The sequence below is a fragment of the Hylaeus anthracinus genome, unplaced genomic scaffold (genome assembly GCF_026225885.1).
Source record: "Hylaeus anthracinus isolate JK02 unplaced genomic scaffold, UHH_iyHylAnth1.0_haploid 5, whole genome shotgun sequence".
In the NCBI taxonomy this organism is placed as follows: Eukaryota; Metazoa; Arthropoda; class Insecta; order Hymenoptera; family Colletidae; genus Hylaeus; species Hylaeus anthracinus.
Window position 1 is genome coordinate 12,389,707 of NW_026535322.1, and position 23,107 is coordinate 12,412,813.

The 23,107-nt window shown below is 38.9% G+C and overlaps 1 protein-coding gene across 6 annotated transcripts in view; it reads right to left on the reverse strand.

Annotated features, from left to right (window-relative positions):
- The window catches only part of LOC128895993 (solute carrier organic anion transporter family member 4A1), a 44,945-nt gene extending 22,888 nt beyond the window's left edge, over window positions 1–22,057 (reverse strand). The window contains exons 1-3 of one of the 6 annotated variants that reach the window (XM_054159082.1): window positions 21,652–22,057; window positions 18,905–19,040; window positions 12,623–12,674 (exon numbers count right to left, since the gene is read on the reverse strand). In XM_054159082.1, coding sequence (XP_054015057.1) covers window positions 12,623–12,667 — 45 coding nt within the window. In that variant the 5' untranslated portion in view covers window positions 12,668–12,674; window positions 18,905–19,040; window positions 21,652–22,057. Of the gene's footprint in view, window positions 1–12,622; window positions 12,675–18,904; window positions 19,041–21,540 lie in introns of all 6 variants that reach the window. The other 5 variants (XM_054159083.1, XM_054159080.1, XM_054159081.1 and 2 more) reach the window with 5 other exon arrangements.
- Window positions 22,058–23,107: the final 1,050 nt, after the last annotated feature.

A 23,107-nucleotide genomic window follows, 5' to 3' on the forward strand; every position in this document is an offset into this window, starting at 1 on the left:
TAACTTTTTCTCCCAGTTTGTATCGAGAAATTCTTGGCAAACTTCGAAAGTCCATTATTTAATTTAACTAAGCAATTAAGAGTTTCAGTTCTCGAAGAGTCTTGTTTCGAAAACTCCCCCTCCCCCCCGCTCGTTAATAAGTTGAAAAATAAGTAATACTAAATAATGACGAATATTAAAATTCTTTTTGAAAATTCTACTTCTATTCGAGGTTCAACGTTTTTTCCAGTTCTTTTAGAAGTGAACTATGCGCACATGTATCACATTTTAAACTAATTTCCGCTGTGAATTTAAATCGACTACAAATCGTGTCGTATATTTTTGTCCAACGAACTACGACGCGAAGCTCGTCGCTTCATTGAATAGAAAATTCGACTTACTAAAATAGACTGCATTGTTCAACGTACCTAAAATAACCTCGAGTAGCACGTACTCAAATGACTCCGTCAATTAATAATGCCTACAATACTTGAGCTGAATTTGAAACCAATACTCATTATGTGAATATCAATATAAACAGCAACGATAGAAATAGTGATTACATCAATTACTTGAAAAAATTACTAATTTATTTATCAAATATCAAAAAAATCGTAACACGTTTCTGAATGGGGAAAATACGATACTTTTCTTAAAGTAGTAGTGCTTCGATCGTTTACAAAAACAGACAGTGGCACGTCCACTGTTTCCAGGTGTAAAGTAAATTGCCTTCCTCGACGAACATGGTCTTTGACCGCGGCGGAACAAGCTATCGCAAACCGAACTAAAGAGATAATGTGCAACTCCCATTCCCAGCGAGCAACGGAAGAACCGATACAGACTCGAAGCTATTTTCCAGCTTCGCCGTGTAACGAGTTTCTTAATGTCTCGTATCGAGAAATGCATTTGTCTTCCGGCGTTCCATTAACGAGCATCGTTGCTTGCTCGAACACCGCCAGTATCCGTACGCGTCGTTTAAAAGCGTGTACGAAGCTGAATAAGCGAAAAGCGAAACACACAGGAAACCGTGCAAAGGCTGGTTCAAGCATGGCCAAAATTTTCATTAAATAGAAATATTCGCAATTTGTCTTCGTGAAAGAGATTTTCAGAGTATTCAGGTCGTGTTCTAATTTTGTAGATAAGCAAAAGGTAATCTTTTTGTAGTTAGAAAGAAGGTATTATTTATCTCATGTGTCGATTGTTTGGTATATAGAGTCACCTTAAATTTAAACCTGTCTTCTTTTGAAGGAAATAATTAAATATGAGTAAAATAGTGCAAGCCATAATTCTTTTTCTATTTTTGCGAAGATCGTCGGATGTTGCGAGTCAGCCTTATCGTTGTTAGAAGCGAGATGCGCGAAAAACATCACGGGAAATGGTGTAGCGAATGAAATATTTCAATACGAGGTAGGTCAGGCCTGGTATCAACCGTGGAGGACGTGTTTCGAATTTATGGCGGTAATAACCTAAGTATGCGGACTCGAAAGGTTCTGAATAAATCATCCTGATAACATTGGCGGTTAGGAGGACCCGCGGAGAAGCTCAATGACGCAACGGGACCAACAGATCGATAGCGAATTCTGAATCTAATGAAGCGTACATTACAAAGAAACTGAAAGGCATTCTACAAAATCCTGGCAAAGCAGTATTCTTCCCTGCAAAAAATAATCAATGCAGAGCAACCGAAGGGAAATCTCAGAATTCAATCTGAATAACGAAACACCTCTGAAACAGAAAAAAATAGCAAGACGCAATCGATTAAAAGTCAACGAAACGACGTTACAAGTTCTATTCCTCTGCGCATTTGGGCCACGTCTTTGCTCCACATTCAATTCGACGCGGCGAGAATCGATAATTCGTATCATCGAGACATTTATTTGCAGATCTCGCCGTTGTTAATGTTTGAGAATTTAGGGGGGGGGGATGAAGGGGGAAGAGGGTGTGATTGCATGGGAAAATGGTTGGCGTCGAAACAGCTCGCTGGGAGGTCTCTGTGGTATAATTACAGGTTAAGAGGGGCATTTATCGGAGAAAAGGTGCGGTACATTTGGAATTCCTTCAAGTGCAACGTGCTTGTACTGCGACGATAACGGGTCCCAGCCAGCGTAATTAAAGTCTTCCTATCTTTAGGGCCACTTCCTCTGGCAGATACACCGAGTCGTTTATACAGCAACGTTTTCTCAAATATCCACTTCCCGAGTTGACGCCCACGCGGCTCTTGTCGCGTTTTTAGAGTAAGATCCCGTCTGGAGATAAAGCAGAGGTTCTAGGGTCAATGAATATACATTCAAGAAGTTATCTCGTGCATTATGGATGGATTTTTTTTGTTCATCTTTTATTAAAATGTTATTTTTCACCCCCTACAGCTTTCGTTCGTCTATGAGAGCTGTGTTAAGGAAGGGACGAATACTGCTGGAAAAATATTTAACAAACGAAGAAAGTAGGCCAGAAAAGTGAATAAAGAAGTTGCTATACTAGAAGAGATTAGATCGTTTAAGATCGATTTACGGGATTTGTTACTTGTTAAGAAATTTAGGTCTACTACAATCGATAAAGTTCCAGCATCGTCTTTTCGGTTCTCCTTTATTACTCGAAGTTACACAGTCCTAAACATACACTCCATCCCATCTAATTTCTAAAATACCTGCGATCGAGCATCCCAACGACGATGAAACAAATACACGTTATATGAACCAACGACGCATCGTCGTTTTAAACGCTTTAAACAAGTCTTGCACAATTTTATATTAAAGAAGGTAAATATTTCCCTCGTAAACTTTCCCTCCCTTTCGTTTAGCTATTATTGTATAATGCATTTATGAATGTTTTTTTTTTATGTGTGCAAATGATGACGCGTTCGTCAATGTTAATTTTTGCATCCCCTTTGCCGGATTTCCGAGTACGCACAGAGCAGTCGAAATAAAATTAGAAGCCCTTCGCGAAACGTATTTTGCGACAGGGCTCCCGTCGAGGGATGAAGCAAACAGAGGCCAGTTCGCTGAAGGCGTCCACGAGGGGCAAATTAAATGTCGCGTTCATTAAACGGACATTCAGGAATGATTTGTTCGACGAGTGTCCCGAAGCTTCAGGGACAGAATCGACAACAAGAAGGAGAAATAAAGAAAATTAAAAAAATAGTACAGTACACGGGGACCATCGACGCGTATACGTTCGATACACAATGGAAGGTGTCCCGTGATGACAACCAGAATGTAAAGGCAACATTTAGAAATTTCGTTTGTAAATTCAAATTGTTTAAATTTATACTCTGATCGCTGATATTTCAATTAAATTGCATTCGAAGAGGTCTGTCGTTCCTCATGAAAACCAAGAAAGCAAAAGTGTATTTCATTGATAGTTCCCTAGTTAAAAATTCATCCGCAAGGACAGTTTATAGTTAGGAATTATTAGAAAAACTAATGAAAATGAAAAAAAAACGCAATATACAGGATGCATCGACGCGTACACGCGCGTCGCACAATGGACGTCGCCTGGAGTTCGTTTGCCCAACGCAAACGTGGATCATGCGCTTGAAAAGCGAAGAGGGATAAATACCCTTTCGGGACAGACCAACCAGGCACACGTTTCGTCGGCCACGCGACCGCCTCGACATAAATTTCGTGGATTTAATAAAGATCCATGGCTTCCGCTTTTGGGGGTCCGTCAGCTGGCCATGGCTACTTCGCCGCCAGACAGATTTTTGCGTAGCCAGCCACGGGCGTCGATGTCAGGCTATGGATCAGTTGCATAATTAAATGTTCTCCTCATTTTTTTGTTTGTTTTACCACGCTGTACATTCCAATAAGTATTTCGCGTGAATTTCATTTGGTACACGATATCAAAAGGGTGGAGTCTGTGGACTAAAAAATTGCAGTTCCTTTATAATTTATTTGTAGGAGATGCAAATGAAAATTTGTGTACGCATGGCCCTTTCATGCTAATTCAATGAAATATATTATTGCTTTTATAAATACAAACAGGCTTCATAAAGACTTTATAAACACTGGTTACTTATTAACAGTTCTTCTAAAGACTTTCTAAACACTGTTTGTATTTAGTCGAAGCATGAGTTCAGATTAATCTAGACTAGTTTCCCAGGTGCTCGACATTTTTCTGTTTTATAGACCACTCAAAAACACCACAAACAAGTTAAATTTACTTCCAACAAGTGGGTAGGAAGATAAGAATCACATTGAGTATAGAAATATATAAATCTCCTTGAGTTTAGCGTTGATGTTAGTATTTTTACGTATTAGCAAGCATAAAACGTAAATTCGTCGTGCATTTCGTGAGAAATTCTGCCTGCGAAAGTGTACCGATTAGATTCCCGTCTACGCCTATGGGGAGGGTTAAACAGCGACGCGTGTCACGGCCCTCCATCCGTGGGTGGTCCATCCTGAAATGGAGGATAACATCCTAGAGGAAGTTTTCAATAACTTCCTATTGAATTTATTAACACCTACGAAAGTGTTCCAGCGGCACGAGGCGCTTAGCCTTCCATGCGCGAGAAAGAACAATATTGTTTCAATGATTTCTCATGGAAATCTGCAACGCCACACAACGAACGATAATCCTGCTGCCGAATCGAACGACACGTATCCCAAACAATTTATTTTTCACGAATATTACGCTAGCTCCTATTGCTCTAAATTCCCTACGGAATTCAAACACTCATTTTATAGAAGATAAATTTTGTTTTCTTTGTTTATCTTCTCGAGATCATGATACAATTTATGTTGTACTTCTAACTTCTCGAAAGCTCGAATCTAGCCTTAACGAACGCCATAAAGACGAATTACGGGAGACTTTCATTTCTCGATAAAAAAAAAACGCGATGCAGTACGTTGTTAAAGTTGAAACGAAAGTTTAAGTTTCCTCGCGAACGTTTGGAAAGTTCCACGTGGAACGAGGTCAGTTGTTTTATTTTCGGCATTGACCAAAAAAAGTATATTTAATCGAAACAAAGTGGTTTTCCAATTGTCGATTTCAAATAATTTCAAGAAAATGTCGGTTTTGGAATGTCACTTTCTCTAGGGATTTTATCTCTTCGCTCAGAAATAGAAATTTATTATGATATTTACATATTCATTGCCTTCTTCCGTTTTACAATTCTCTCGTTGTACATATATGTTGAGATATAGTATGGAGACAGAGTAAGGTGGTTTTATATTTATCTAAGTGCTTCGAGAATTATCACTGACCTCGAGAATGTTAGTTACAGGCAATTCCGATAAAATAAATGAGCTTTATTCGTAATAATTTTCATTAAAACGGCACACTTCTCTTCTTTTGTTAACTTCATTGTTGGTTAAAGAGAATATTTTAAAATTTTTACATAGTATCATCAGTACATTAATCTATTCCCTTTTAAATAAAATAGTGTCTATATTTACTTTCAGTTAAAATAAAACTGATACGAAGACTATGTACTTATTTAATAAAATCTGAAATACTTCAATTTTATGATAACTCCACTCACAGAGTTGCCCTAAATTAAATTGTCTTTTTACTATATAAGCTATTTTGATATAGAACTAAATAACATCAATTTGAAGGTAAAATATTAAAGCAAACAAATCAGGTTACGATTCATGAATTTCGATAACATTGTAAAAATAGGTACTTACTAGGTCTCGATCGTGTCAAAACAAAATTTTACTCTCACAAGAAAATGCCCGCAAATATTGACGTGGCAATCAACGTGTTAATTCCTTAATTCGAGTAATTATGAACCACGCGAGCCGTCAGTGTGTAAAAATTATCTCGTAAATCGAGGAATCAGTGTACAAGGTTGGAAACGGAGTCTCTGGCCTATTCGTTTGCGTCTCACGTTCGTTTCGCGGTTGATGCCGGTCACGGTCCTAATCACGCGAACACGGTACCTTCGGGACCGGCATGATTCCTTCTCCGCGGTCGAAATAGATGAGACCTGGGGAGACGGTGGCTCGCAGCAGCTCGCGCAAACTGTTTCACGCGACGATCGTCGAGTGCAAAGCGCGCCGGGGATTCTTACAGCAGCGTTGTAATGGAATACATTTTTGCACTTCTCCGCGGAGCGTTCCTCTCTTCTCCAGCGCTCGTTTCAGCCGCCTTTCGGTCGCACTCAGCGACTCGCTCGGTTCGAAATGAAAACGAGCCTCAAAAGACCTTTGTACGCGCCACCGTCACGTTCGATATTCGTGCGTTCTTTTATGCCGTCACGTTTTTTCGTTTCCGCGAGGACTTTACCACCGCGGAAAAGAGAAACGTGTGACGTTTGTCTAAATTTCCTTTTCGCCTCCTTTTTGATGGTCCCTTTTCAAGGATTGTCGCGGACCTGCCAACGGTAGACGGCTGGCCACAGGCTGGGTTAAGTCAAAGGGTAGAAAATATTCTAAAATGGAATTAATAAGTCCTAAGAGATTTGATAAATTCTAAGGCTCTGTAACGCTATGGTAAAAGATTCAAAGAGAAAGAATTTCACTTAATAAGTAAGATCAGAGGGTAGAAAATATTCCCAAAATTAAGTAACAGGTGTTTAGAAAACTATAAATCACGAGAAACAAAAGATTTCAAGAGGAAAAACTCCACTTGCGAATGTTGTCGTTCCGACGGAGATTAGGAATCTGATCGTGTAAATTTAATATTTGCGTTGGATCAAGTTTCCGTGAAACGCAACTCCTAATTAATCACGCACGCTTATTCATAGTCACTCGGGGTTTAAGGTACCCGCACGGCAAGGTCCATAGTTCATAGGGCGTCATAGTACCTTAAGACAGTCTTAAAGTGTAGCCCTAAATCGTGAACAAGACCGACGCTCGCAACCCCAATTAATCTCTGTACAACCGCTGGGATCTACTGATAATCTTGCACAATCTGCTGGATATTCTTATGGTATCCTTATGGCTGTATATATTTTCAAAGCCACGAGAACCTACGAAGATAACTGACAAGGGGACCTAAGATTAAATAAATATCACTAAATTGTAATTGTGACTTATGTCACCTTCGAAATAAACGACTCATATGTATTTCAATTCCGAACATTCGCTCCCAGTGGAAACAGACCAATAGATACAACAGTTTTTGTTTACCGCAACAAAGCAGTCCACGAGAACGACGGAACTTATTTGCTCGCGATCGCTAATTGCAGTTTGAATTTCGCGACCACATAATTCGCATAATGTGTGCGTTGTCCCCATTGTCGTTCGACGGCAAATTGGCGTTCAGCGACCGATAAACCCATCGACGGGACAGCGGGTTCGCGAGAAAGTTCCTCTGCAACTTTTCTCGATCGCACGAGTGGACCCGAGGACTCGTAACCGGTGCATTCCTAACGACTCCATTCAGAAGTAACTCGATTTACGGCTGGCATAAAGTGAATACGTCAAACAGCTTGTTAATCTAGATTAAACGGCGCCCGACCGTGAAGCGGCGTTTCTCGCAAAACCTGCTGCCAATTATTTAGTCGGCCGTTTCCCTTGAATTCTCGTTCGCGACTCTGTTCCAACCCCTTCGGGGCTCTGTTTCCTTCCGTCCACCGGCCGTTCCATCGACCACCGCGATATCGACGAGATGACGTTGTTAGAAATAAGTAGAAGTTGAAATCGAGGAATTATTGAGATTTTCTTACGTAAATAATATAAGGCAAATTAATTAGGTAGTGGTCGTAATGTCATGCTGGACTGCAAACAAACCATTGTTTATTACGTTGGCCGGCAAGCTAGAAATCGTGAAAATTTCTCCATTCGTCTCGAGACTATTATAGATTAAATAATTTAACTAGTTATTTATCCTAGCGTTTAATTTTTTAACATCGCCAGATTCACGATGTGTTAAAGAAAATAAATGTGGATAAGATTCCTGCATTCTGATTAGGTTGTAACAACAAATAATGTGACAAATCTTCAATTTTATAGTTTTCAATCATTTTCAAACAAGATTTTAGCCTCATAAAAATAGTTTAAAAAATGTGACAATGTATTAAAGTGCATTCAAACTTGCCTCCGAATTTTTCACGACTGCCCGCTAGATCACTATCTGAAGCTCTCCACGGACAGTATACATCTATGTAACTAAAAATTGAAATAAAATTTTACTCTAATTTGCAATCCCTCTCGTCTCCAGCACTTTCGAGCCTGTTTTCCATCCATTGTCGTTTCATCGACGAGTACAGCCACCGAAGGCTCACCCTGTCCCTCCCTCCCTCGTCTCTTTTCTCGCCCTCTGTTCGTCTCTTTCTCTGAAAGAGCGCAACAGTTCGCTTCCTACTTGTCGTTGCTCCTTTCAAAGGTAAAATTCGACGGGTAAAAAAATGCATCCCTGAACAGTCCGTCCGATTGATTGGGATTTTGCGGTCGATCGTGATTAATGAGCGCCAACGTGGCTCGCTCTTCCCTTTCGTTTCTCGTATTTCTTTTTTTCATCTGTCCTTTTTGTATTTTATTTCCCTCTCTACCCACCACAGTTCCCGTCCTTTGTGCCAATGGAATTCGACAGCGGCCGCTTGTACTCGGGGGTAAACTCGAGTGTCGTCCTATTCCACGCGTTTGTCCTGAAATTCGAAGTTTTGGTTTCACAGGCTGATCCCATTTCGGAATTGATATCGATAGAAAATGAAGCCGGTCTAGCTGGGAATTCGGTGGGCTTCCTCGAATGGAACGGAGACTGAAAGCGGCGTTTGGTTTGACGTTGTTTGGGTGAATTCAGAAACGAACGTTTGGTTGAAACTGGTAGAAATGGGGGATGCTGCGTGAAATTAGGAAGGGTTCTGATTCGACTCGAAAATCAATTTTTAAGAAATTTTGTTTTCAAAAGCTTTAGAGTATCTAAATCCTGTAGTGTAAGCTACGTGTAATTAAAACTGACATTTCAATATTGATTAAAAAGAAATTTCCAATGAAAAAAAATATAAATAAGTAACTTAACCGTCACTTAATATTACACAATTGACTCAGTTTTAATTGCCCCTTTAATTTCCACAAAAGAAATTCCTGAAAACCGTCTACTTTTCATTCACTCAAAACCAGAGTCACACCTTCAAGGATTTCCTTCGAACAAGCCTCTTCAGCATCGACAAAATTTTCAATAAATTCTTTCTTTGAAATTTCAACTACCTCCGAAACAGACCAATCGAGTTCGAGTTAAAAAAAAGAATTTTTCGAGACGCTTCTCACGCAATCGTTGCCAAAGGACTTTTAATTGTTCCCACAGATTTTCGACCGGTACCCATTAATTTCGACAATGCGCGTCCTCCAGCCTGGCGCTCCTCCCCCGCCAGCCTCTCTCCTTTCTAACCATTATTTTTCTCTTCGACATCTTCGTGATGGCGCACCGCTACTCCTCGTAATTGCGGCACAATCGTGGCCCGCGGGCATTAACCGCGCACGACCACCATCGCGGAGAAACGAACAGTTCTACAAAACCGTCTCGTTCGCGGCTGATAGTACCGAAGCCAGCGATAACAATGGCCGACGAAAGGGTTGGAGTGAAAAAAACGACGGAGACGGGACACCGAGACTAAAATATGTGGATCACTCGAAAATCCAATGTCCCATATTCCTAGATCGCTCGGAGGTTCGTGAAAAATTACGTTGGATGAATTCGGGCTTTCCGTCAGTCATCTTCTTCGCTACGGTAGAACGAGCTCGTTCTTCGAGATGGCTATTCGCTAGGTTAATGCTGACGGTTTAATCATCGACTTCTGCTACGTGGAATGGAAGACATGGCTCGGTTCTGGATCGCAAGCGAAGTTTCAGGGAGATCTGACTATGAAAAAAGTAGGGAATTTAGGTGGAATTGTCGAATGAAAAGTTTTCCAGGTGTCCTGGTTTCATATGCTGCATAGTCGCTATAGAAAAAGTCGCTACCTTCTCTCTGTAATTAAACAAGATCGTAACCCTTCCAATTGTCGACGCAACAAGTCCGCAGACCGCATTCCGAAATTGCAATTTGATCGAATCCGTCTGCGTTGACCGCGGCGCCCGCAGCAACGGAAATGAACTATTATCGAGCTGTTTTGCGTTTTACTTCGGAACGATCATGGTTGCTGCGAAAACATTGGAACGAGACAGTCGACCGAAATACAGCTAACTATGTCCATCCATTACAATTATTTCTATATTCACTTATAGAGCTTTCTCTTCTGACTCGAATAAAGTAACAGATTCTAGCAAGTCATTCAAACAATTTTTGTTAAGGAAGTTATTGGAACAAATTACTCCACAAGATTCATGGTATATCTCCCCCCGGAAACTAAATGGCACGCCGAGTTTCAGTTCAATAGCGCGGCTACTTTCTTCAAAGAGAAACACTTGGCAAAATATTGCTCGTTTTTGGATCAAAGACGCGAGGAAACCATCTTTCATGGAGCACAGAAGGCTTTGTAGCTCATCGAAGACGGCGTGAACCGCTTTCGGGGACTTCCCCGAGTTCCCTTTGGACGAAAACCGGGTCCCCATCGTGAACAAAAGAGGGCTCCGCGAGCTCGAAACGAGTTTACGTTGCGCGTACATTGTGCGAGGCATTCCAGTTCAACCCCGAAATACACGTCGCCAAAGAATTCGGCTTGACTTTCATCCTGGGCTACTTTTACCAGGGTGAAAATTTTTTCCGCAAACAGCGACGTCGGTTCTCCTTATCGTTCAACGTTCCCGCGCGTGTGAGTGTGTGTGCTTTCCTCGGCGTGCCTTAGTAATCGAGGGAGCTTGGGGTATTGTGCGCCGCCAAGAAAGGGGTGTTTCTTATTGAAACGTTAAGGTATATGGACCCTATGCATGGGGACTCCACGGGGTGCCCCAGGATTTTTCGATCTGGTTGACACAGGATGTCGATAGCTGAAGCATACTTTAGAATAATATTTATTGAAATTATTATAAGATCGTATAAGGGGATGTGAATTCTCTGTAGGGGAACTGAAGTTAATGAGGCACTCTGCACTATTTCTTATATGTGTATTAAATATTGCACAATTAAGAGGTTATTTCTCATAGCCAAAATACAAGAGCCTTTGTCAAGATTTAAATACATATTCAGGAGATGTTGACGTCTTTTAACAAAATAATTGATTTACTATCTTTTAAACGTGACATTCCTAAAGATTTGCTGTATCTGTATACATTCGTTACTTGTACTTTAAAATCAGAAACCTCAATCGAGGTTCATTTTCCTTGCATTTAACAATCCAAGGCATCAGAATATATTTAAAAAAGTATATATATACATGAAGAATTGAGTAATCTCCTCCTTTTCAAAGTCGGTTAAAAATGCGCAACAGTATTTCCTTAAACGTGAATTTTTCACTCCATTCTTCCTCATTTTCCACGTATCTCTTCGATTCCTTTCTCTTCGAATCCCTTCAGTTTCGAATAGCCCATATTCCGCGGTGAAAATTCTTTTCGAAGTTCATCGCGGCAGCTCTCTCTCGCGTGATTAAGCTAAGAATGATACACCGCAGCTGGCGAGTTTAAAACATCGCTTAGGTGGCTCTACCCTCCGGAACTTTTCGCGGATCTTTTTTTCTCGGAGCTCGAGGTTCATTTTAATCTCGCGACTGATAAGCCAGGAGTTTTGCCAACAAAGCAACGCTGCATCCTTTCATACGCTGGCCCGTGGGAATAAACAACTGCAATATCTTAGACCGTTTTACCAACCCCCGCGCTGTTTGCCTACGCGGAAATTTGCATTCCCGTTTAAATTTACATAAGTACATGTAAGCCGAGGCCACTTCGCGGCCCTGCCACCGTTGCGTCTTTTCCCGAGATTGACACACGTTCTTTATTAATTGATATCTTCAATGAAACGTCAATATGCGAAGTATAACAAACATGTACTGCGGATGTTTCTACATTTTTGGCAAAGTGAAAACTATGGAAAAGTGTATGAGAATATGCGTGAATGCAAAAATATATAAAATATCAACGATAAAGTTACACTGTTTAGTAGATATACGTTCATTTAAATCCCAATTCTCCATCTAAAATAATAATCGTTTAAAACCAACAAATTTATTCATGTAGAATTCACTTTTCCTAGCACGATTAAATTTTCTTTTTCATTTATTTAAACGATTATGATTTAACACTTCCAATCCACATTTTCACCTGCTTAAAGAAGACAACAAAATACACCTTTCAATTCATTTGGGATCAGTTTCTACTTGTGTGTCGGGGTGACCTGATTCTCTTACTGGGAGACAATTAAAGATTGTATCTAAAGAGAGGACTCAGCGGAGAACATCCTTTGCCTGGCACCAACTGTTCCAAACGTTTAAATTACTCCTACGACACTGTCTCGTTTGTTTGAAATTCAATTATCTCAATTTCGACTCCCCGAAGGAGACCAACTTCACTCTTTATACAGCGTAAAGGACCTACTGGCGTCACCGATGAATTCATTCCTATCGAAACGAATAGATTTAGCTTGCAAGCTTTTATATAATAAAAATTTACTTGCCAGAAAGTCATTACGAATTCGTTTTTTATGGTTATATATGGTATTCAACGTTATGGAGGGTCTTTCAGAAGAAGAACAAACTTAATCGATTTATACGGCTGACAGGAAAGTGCACGCAAATAGTTGCCAAACACCCTGTATATTTGTTTATAATTAAAATCAAGGAGGTTTACAGTGCAATATGGCAAGAATGGTATTAATATAAACTTACCGCGCCCTCAGGTGCGACGTACGCCAAATTATCAATTCCAGTCATGATTCACCTGAAAAGTGAAATACTATTTATTATTTTAGAGAAACGTGATCGTGAAACACGTAATGTTTCTATTTACATAAAATTTGAAGCAGCCTGATGCACACAACGCAAGTATTATTTATTACAAAGACTTTATTTGAACTCGTATTATTAAAATTGAAATTATATTCTTCAGTCTTCCACATTTTAATTTCGATTTTAATCGTGATATTTACAAATCCGAAGGTGGCTCCAATCCAAGAGTCGAACCGTTGCAATAAACAATGCTTGTTATAGTTGTGCAACTCCCGTTATCAAATCTGCTCGTGCAGCATTTTTACGCCACGAAAATTTAGCGCATTCTCGAACCGTAAGACAACGGTCGTGAAGTGCGAATGACCGTAATGGGGTTGATAACAATCGAAGTAACAAGGTAATAGATCCTCCGGTTAAATTATTATGCACGACCGCGAGGAATGTCTTTGTGCGAAAAGTCTTTGGCGAGTGGTATTCTTCGAGAGAAAATGAAACTATCGATATCAGTTTTACGACGAATCTTTGGGGAAAAATAAATGGATTTTTATAAAAAAAAATAAAATATAATCAAAGATCAGGAAGACTCATCCGGATTTCAAGAATTTAATAAAAGAGAGAAACGAAACTCGGATATTTTCAATGTTCACTTTCTTAGCTGCACTCAAACTGAACATTTATATTCACAATTGTACGCTATACAACTATAAATTATATAAAAGTGGGTGGTTTAACTTAATAAAAAAGGGAAGTAAAACACGCGTCTTTTAAATTTCCATGGTTTGAAAAAACCATTCTATTGCAAATGATTTCTTTTTTCTAGGATAGTTTTTTTCGGAGTTTACAAGGTTATCGATGTTTTTTTGCGTATAAATGTATAATTTTTTGTATCGCATCGTGTAGCTGATGTAAGCATACGTTGAGATATTTACATTACATGACCTTGAAATGACCTTTGAGTTCAAAAATTAAATGGAAAGGAAAAATTGTTGTCTGTCGAGACTACAGAAGAAGACGTCGTTCGGGAATCCCTAGGAGTAAATAAACATGTTCACTATCGTGAAACCCCATTATGAAATTTGTAATACTTTTTGACGAACCTATTCTTTAAACTGTCATTGCAATAAATGCTCGAAATGGTGCCCCTCCACATCGATACATTTTTTGAAACTTAGAATAAGAGACTCTCTGGCCTTTTCAAATGTTGTGGGATTAATTGCAGCACAAGCTGTTATTATTCTGTCTTTCATGTTCTCTGGCGTTGTTGGTTGTTCACAATAAACAACTTCTTTTAAATGTCCCCATAAGAAATAATCCATAGACGTGAGATCTGGTGAAAGTGGTGGCCACGCTACACGTCCAGTACACGTCCAATCCAAGAATTTTGTATGTAAAATTTACCTTACAAGACGTGTAGAATGGGCCGGACAACCGTCGTGCTGATACCACATTCTTCCACGAATGTCTAATGGTACATCATTTAAAAGCATCTGTAACTCATCATGCAAGAATGTTACATAATTTTGTCCATTTAATGTACCATTTATGAAATAAGGACCAATTATTTGGTTATTCAAGATACCGCACCAGACATTTACGGTCCAAGACCTCTGCCTATTCACTTGTCTTAACCATTGTGGATTTTCCAATGACCAATAATGCATGTTTCTCAAATTTAATTGACCATGATTGGTGAGAGATGCATCGTCGGTAAATAACATTCTCTCAAAAAACGATTCATCGTTTTCATATTGGTGTAAACCCCACTGACAAAAATTCAGGCGATTTTCAATATCATGTCCATGAAGATCCTGATGAAGAGACACATGATACGGATGAAATTTTTGTTCATGAAGTATTCGTATTATGCTTGTTTTGGAAATATTAGTTACCCGTTCCAATTGTCGTGTACTAACATGCGGATTTTCGGCAACTTTTTCCATAATAAATCTCGTATTTAATTGGTTTGTAATATTATGGGTTCGCGTACGCTTCTTCGTATTGACACTACCACTTTCAAAAGAATGCTTGACCACCTTTCCATATGTACTACGCGATGGACAGTTGCGTTCAGGAAATTTCGCTCGGTACAATCGAACAGCTTACCTTAAACACTGATCACTTTTACCATAAATCAGAATCATATCCATTTTCTCTTGCTTTGAATAACTCATCGAGAAGGATAATATCCATAAACTGACGAACCGTTTGAAAATGACCAGATTTCTGCGGTCATTTCAGAAGTCATTCGTAGTGTAAACGGATTAATTTACTCTTACAGATTCCCGAACGACGTCTTCGTCTGTAAAGTCTCGACAGAAAACAATTTTTCGTTTCCATTTAATTTTTGAACTCAAAGGTCATTTCAAGGTCATGTAATGTAAATATCTCAACGTATGCTTACATCAGCTACACGATGCGATACAAAAAATTATACATTTATACGCAAAAAAACATCGATAACCTTGTAAACTCCGAAAAAAAACTACCCTAGAAAAAAGAAATCATTTGGAATCATTTGCAATCAAATAGCATACAAAATATTTTTTGTACCCCCACAATTAGAGGAGATATTTAGATGGTCTTACTTAGGTGGACCACCCTGTATAATATTAAGTATACAAAAGCGAGTGACTGCCCACTTTACACAGTTTCAGATGACTTCTATTTTAATTCACACGTTTAACCACTTTCAACGATCGATGACGATCATCGTGACAATCCTGATCCAGTGGGAAAGATACGAAAAAAATTGGTATTCGATCAGATAGGGACACAAACGTGCCGCGAATCGAACGAGTCCTCGACCAGGACATCTTTAAGTTCGACACGATTTCCCCATTAGCGATCTTGCCATCGTTTTCGCCTGATTGCGTGCACCCGAGTTCCCATCGTCCTTCGAACAGGATCTTTTTAATTTCCTTCAATTTCAATATCGTTTCCACTCCCTCAACCCTCCCCCTCCCCTCCACTACTGGTGACCGTCGGAAGGTTTATTAGTTGTTTTCTTCATTTCATTCGATTGATTGCTAATTAATATTCGTTTGAAAAAGACGTCGTTCATCTGTACAGTGTGGAATACTTGAAATTATATACTTGAAATTTGACCTCTTCAAGGATAGTTGTACATACGTGTACACCTAATTTTTAAATTATTTTAAATATTGTAACATAGGAGTAAACATTAAAATTATTGACTGCCATGACTCAATATCATACTGAATTTTTCTTTAGTTCAACGAAAATAATTCGTCCCTGAATAGATTAAGACACTTAGAATTGTCATTGATTTGTGGTAAGGATATTATGTAAGTAGACTGTGAATGTTTATGCATGTTTATATTTTAATAGACCCAGATAAGTAAAGAATCGGGCCTCAAATGAAACTACATCTATATTACCTTCTAAACAGTGTAACTTTATCGTTGATATTTTATTTAATTTCCAAAATCTTCACTTTCCATAAATGCATAAACATCCACATCCCGTATATAACTTTCCTGTAATCAAGATGTGATAATATCGGAAAATGGTGGAAGACATACGCTATTAAAACGAACCGAAGATGGAACGAGTGGTTTCGAAGACCCTTGATTTTCCATTCAAGTAAATAATAAGCTCGCGGAACAAGGTAATATGCATTATCGAGAAACTCTCGCTTTCTCCCACAATACTATGGCGAAAATACGTTTCCGTGCACGCTTGAGTTATGGCGTAACGATGTGAACATGCGGGAAGGCAATTGTGCGTATCAGAAGACAGTAAACCGGAGGCGTTCCGTTTGCAGACTGCAAGCATGTCATTTTCTTTCTCGAGCTTAATTATATGCTCAACCTGCACGAGCACGTATTTACGAACGCAATGTCTCATTTCCTCGCGGAAAAGTACGAGCTGTTTCTAATTTCGTTTGGCTGATCATTGAAGTTTATATCGTTGAACCAAAGATCACAAAACTATTATAATTAATGACTGCTATGAATACTGACACATATACAGGGTGTCCCAGCCTAAGTGTTACAGAGCTTTAACTCCAAAACTATCGGACGTATGCAAAATTCCAAAATTGCATGGTAAAATGGGGCGCATGTTTCGGCGAGAAGGAATTTTTGTTAACTTTGTTATTTAACGAGATATGATGGTCAAGTTTCGTTTTTCAAATGGAACTATATATATTTTTTTTATATCATGCGATAGTACTTACAAAGTTTGCTAATTTTCAAGGAAAAATCTCGGTTCGACCCCGGGCGGTGCCGTTGATGCAGTAAGCACCATGCGGTTCTTTAATTCGATACGGAGGGTCTCGCTTGGGATTCTAGGTCCAGAATATTGGGATTCTTCCCATTTTCCTTCTTTGGGCAATTTTGCATACGGCCGATAGTTTTGGAGTTAGAGCTCTGTAACACTTAGGCTGGGACACCCTGTACTTGGCTATTTTTCTTGGTTGATTTTCCAGAGAACTGTAGCGTTAAGAATATCTACTACTGATGCTTCTACCCCAAACAAGCAAAAGAGTTGAAGAGAAAGAATAATAATGTTGAGAATAAAATAGAAACGATAGACACGAACGGGTAAAAGTTGTTTTATCTGTCGATATTAAACGAACCCGACCATAAAACTGTATCAGTCCGTCGCTATCCTCCGTTTCGGTCCTTTTATTAACGAGGGAAGGAAGAGCAGCGCGGATTTGTGCTTTATCGCGAGCGAGGAACGCCATTCGATTCGAGGCCGCAGGAGTAGCAGCATGTGCGCCTTGCTGACAGGACACTTTATTTATCACCGTCCGTTGCACCCGTATCCTTGCGTTCTGATTTCTTCTTTTTTTTTTGTGATTGCATGCGTGCAACACCCTCTGTGGAAAATATCGCGCGCCAACCGAGACTGGCGTTGCGTTTAAAATTTGGGAAGGTTCTGATTAATCCTAGATATTCGCCGAGTCAGGAATTATTTATGGCAACTGAAAATTTAGGAAAATGTACGAGGACTTGCATAAATTCAAAAGTATATGGAATATCGTATATGGAATAAAAAGTATATAAATAGAAGATAATAAATATCACGATTAGGGATAGTTTCGTTTAAATTTCATCTCTTTACTTGTATCTGGAGAAATATGATTTTGCATAAACATTCGTCACAATCTATGTAAACAAGTTGCTCTAAATTGTCCTGAAAGAATTTCCTTAGTTTTCTTGAAATAATGAGACAAATAAGAAAAAAGGTCCTTAAAAATTATGTGCACTCCTTGGGTATTTAAAATAAATGAATAGTTTTTGTTCCACTAAGACTATTGTCCTGGTATATTAATTGAGCATTATTTAAATATAATTTGGAATGATAATGGTTCTATTTGCCACGTATAATCGTGAAACTTGGTGTTCAGGCATGTTATAGTTCGTGCGAGGCGAGCACCTGAGACATTTGTTTTAATCTCCCGTAAATCGTGACGTATGGTACATTCGTTTCGACAATTTTTTTCCCTGGCACAGTAAACCAGATTTACTCCCCAAACGACTCCCGTATATTTTCCTGACGTCTCGTGCGCCTGTCGCCCCATGTATTTCATTTAACCCTTTAACAGTGGAATTTCTGTACCAGATCATCGATTTTTAATTGGACGTTGCTCTGACGTAGAAAACAGATCGTATATTCGTTTAAAATCAGACGAAACGTAAGCAATTTTCTTGTCGTATTTGTTAAAAATTCACGTTTGAAAGAAAACCTTGTCTATGCATCGATAATACTCTCGAAAAGGATTAACTTAACGTGGTACAAATTTTAAATCGATTCGTTTGCTTCGATCGAATACACGCAAACAAAAGCAATTTTTATATCTGGACATTAATATTAACATACAAATATACTGTCTTACTTAAATATGGCGTACTTTTTGATTACAATCAGTATTGTGATCGTAAGTAATAGCAAGTTTGATATAAAAGCAAACGTACACATAAAAAAAATTAACCAGTCGCAGTATTCCACGAGAGGTTAATACAAAAGTATACAAATTATTATCAACCCTTGCCATATTTAAAATAGTTTCAAACATGGATGAAAAATAATTTATTTATTTGTAAGATCGAGTGTTCCCAATTTTCAAAGCACATTCTTTTACGCCTTTTACAACTTCATTCTACACTTCGACACTACAATTGATCCCCCCATCCCCTCCTTCAGTTGCTGAAGAATACACAATACTCGACAAGAAAAGAAGCGTACACTTACCCACCTATCTCCACAGACTTCAAAGAATTCCGTCGATCAACGAGGCATCGCGATCCACACAAGTGCCACTTCCAGCTCGATCCACGTGCGTGTCATGTCCGACCACCCCGTCGTAGATGTCGAGAAGGCTCACCCCCTACAACCACGACGGTATTTTCAAGGTGCTCGTTAAGGCGGCAAGCAAATGCGACAGCCGCGGCGATGTTTAATTATATCACGCGACGGCTACCGAGTGAAATTGCACCGTTAATTAATTCGCGTCCTCCATGTTTCTTCTTCTTTACCTTGCCACTAATTAGCGAAGGCGACAGCCACGAAGACATTCGTAATTGGCGGTTAGAGCCATGATCGCGCAAGGTTCGACTTTTAAACCGACCTGCGAGCAACTTTGATAACCCTAATGGCTAGTTGTTGGACAGAGGTATAAGTAGATTTTATTCGTTGGTCGGCAAGATTTATTCTTTGGCTTTTATGTTATTCTTGGGCCACCAAGAATTTATTATTTGGCTTTTACGTTATTTTTGGGCCAGCAAGTTTTATTCTTAGAGTTCTATGTTATACTTGAATCAGCAAGATTTGATCTTTGGTTTGTATATTATTCTTGGGTCAGCAAGATTTAATCTTTGGCTTCTGTATTATTCTTGGGCCCGCAAGATTTATTCTTTGGCTTCTATATTATTCTTGACTCAGCAAGATTTATTTTTTGACTTCTACTATGTTATGCTTGGGCCAGTAAGATTTATTCTTTGGTTTCTATATTATTCTTGGGCCCGCAAGATTTATTTTTTGACTTCTAAATTATATTTAGGTCAGTAAGATTTATTCTTTGGTTTCTACATTATTCTTGAGTCAACAAGATTTATTCTTTGACTTCTATATTATTTTTTACTCAGCAAGATTTATTCTTTGACTTCTGAATTATATTTGGGTCAGTAAGATTTATTCTTTGGTTTCCATATTATTCTTGGGTTAGCAAGATTTATTCTTTGACTTTTATATCATTTTTGACTCGGCAAGATTTATTTTTTGGCTTCTATGTTACACTTCAGTCGACAACATTTATTCTTTGGGTTCTATATTATATTTGGACTAGTATCAGCCTGAAGAACTGGTTGGTTAATTTCTTTAAAAATTTCACGCTTTCGCGACTGTACGATGAGAAGTGATTTCGGCTCGCGCTTTGCTCAACCACGTAAACTCTGTCGAACGTTCTAGAAGCCATAGGATCTAGAAGCACGTGATGGAAGATTCGTTGATATAAAAACTACCAACATTGCCCGGCGACTTGGTACGCGCGAAAATCTTGTGTTGACGAATGGTACCGCCCCTTCGCGCCTCGCGCCACCGAACTGCTCAATTCGTCCACGCGACAATGTTACGCGAGTGCGAAACACAAGACCGCTTCAAGGTATACCTTAGCTTCCAGAACGTTCGAAATGAAGAAATGCCGAAAGAAATGCTTAACTCGATTTCGTGGTATTTATACATCTCTCCTTCAAGCGATGTCTCTAATCGTCGTATCAAATATTTAACAGAAGCGAGTAATATTTGAATTTAGCAATGATACGTTGTGTGCTTATCCTTTACCACGCCGGTTGAATATATATATCGCATATATAACAATTAACGCATAACTTTCGCAAGACCCAACGCGTACATACTATTATATTTACAATGCGAAACATATTAAACATATTGAACGTGGCGTGACGACGTTGATTTCAAGGAGGAAATGTGTATTCTTTCTCATAACGAATTTACCAAACTACCATCAAAGGCTAGGTTTGTGTTCGATTAGAACGAATTCGGGATGGTAAGCCATCACGAACACACTCCTGCCGACGAAATCAAGAAAATTAAAAATTTAAATTGTCGGCACGTAACATGTGCATCAGAAAAGAGCTACTCGTCCCAATTTCTAAAATCATTCTATTTCTTTTAATTCCTTGGAATGCTCGTTTCTCGGATTCATCGCTCGAAGAGGCACTTCTTCGGTCGATCCACGTGCTACTACGTGCCTGATCCATGCAACCGAATACTCGACAGCGAGTTAATAGTCTTCATTTACTGCCAAGAAAGATCTTTTCCCCGTTCGATTGCGTATGACGTAATTGCGTTAGCAAGAAAAGAATGGACAAGGTCAACAGAAACCGGTTTCCGTTACCCAGGTTCTACCAGATTCGTTTGAGACACCGTGTACGTTGGATTTGGGAATTTTGCTTAAAACTCCTAATTACACATTTACTTTGCCGATTGTCCGAGTTATCAAGTTTCAAACATTTGTTTTCAAGTACACGCAACGTTCTCAGGTATATCTTTTCTTATAAAATCGCTCGAGTTGGTATACCGTAATTACCAGACCACCGATTCTTATCACTGTTTTCACATTTCGCGTTCTCACGATGCCATTATAATTACTAAACCGCGGATCTTTACGGAAAATAAAACCTTTGCATACGCACGTACGAAAATTCAACCTAAATAGGAATTTATTTTAATCTATAAATATTATAAATTTTACTTTCAATATTTTTTTTGTATTATTGCATACTACATGCATCGTGTAATTTCTTGCACGTTCAAATTTCCTACAAATGCATACTTTCCGGTCTAATACTTAATATACGAATACTTACTTGTTTATCTATCTACGAAGACAAGATACGCTCGAAATGATTTATTCACTGTACTTTATATACGTTCGTCGACAATGTCATAAAACAATTGTTTACCTCTGATGAACACACTTGAATTTTCACGCAAAAGCAGCTATTTAAAGATGAGGGTCGCTCGACCAATCGATCACGATTCTCTACACTGGCCAGGATCGATGGCACGTTTAATCTTGTCACTTCATTTTCTTCACTTCTTCATCGCTTTCAAATACACGTTAGCGTACTTGAATTGCCAACGAGAGTGGCCAGTAGTGGTCTCCCTTTTATTTTTACTTTGTTCTCTGCTTCAGCGTGGCAGCGGGTTTCGAGGTAGCGCGAACTTGAACTCGAACTCGAAGAAGCACGCGCGTTGGTCGACAGTGTCTTACGGGCTGATGAAAGTCGCCAACTGAGACACTGGGAGCAGAGTTACTCGTATAAGTATATGATCGCAAGCGAACTAGGCTTTCGAGGCTTTCAGTCTGGCGGTTGATTGATCCCTCAGAAATTTGCGCGTCAGGTACGTAAACTCGACCTATGAGCTGGGCGATTCCAGGAATTGGAAAAAAATTGAATGGCACGCAGAGTCTCCATTCAATTTTTTCCTAACAATTTTTGTGTACGAGAAAAACAGCTACTTGTCCCAATTTCTAAAAATCATTCTGTTTCCTTCCATTCCTCTTTGGAATGCTCGTTTCTTGGATTCATCTTCAGTCGATCCACGTGCCTGACCCATGCTAACGAAGACTTATGGGTAGATTGCAGTCTATTACGTCAATTCGTGGGTATTCTTTTGAATTTTATTTTGCTTTTAAATCTATAAGGAATTTTTGTATGGAATATTGTACATATATTTATGTTTATTTTAAGAATATACATATATATACGATACGTGGGTACACAAGGAATAGTTTTTCTTAAACTAGATGAAGGTGATTTAAAGAGGTATGTTAATCTAAAGCGTCGATTTCCAAGTATTCTCTTTGATCTTTTCTTTTTTTTTTCAATTCGTAAGGAATTTATTTATGGGGTACATACATATTGGCAGATGTAGTTTTGAAGAACTGAGAATTTGGAGAAAAACCTAATAAAATAGATTCCCTTAAAGTTCTAGACTAGGGTACATATATGTATACTTTTGCAGATGTAGTTTTGAAGGTCTGAGAATTTAGAGAAGAACCTAACAAAATTTCTTTAAAATTCTAGACTAGAACTATTGTTCTTTATTTCTGTAAATTCTTATGCAAAGTGCTAATTTAAAAGCAGCATACATTCACAACGAAATTAAATTTATCTCGTCGCTGTTTAAAAGTGGGAACACAAGCTAGATTTAGTATCGCGGACTCTTGACGCATTTCCAAGGCACGATCGCGTGCCACGTGCATAGTACAAATTCAAACTATCAAGGGAACTATGCGTGTGTCACATTCTGTTTTTACTTCAGGAAGCTAAATTAACATACTGACAAAATTATTTACATAATCTAGAATTCTTATTCTCGAGATGCCAGGAGTCATGTCTTACCACTGCTTATCGTTTACTCTCGTTA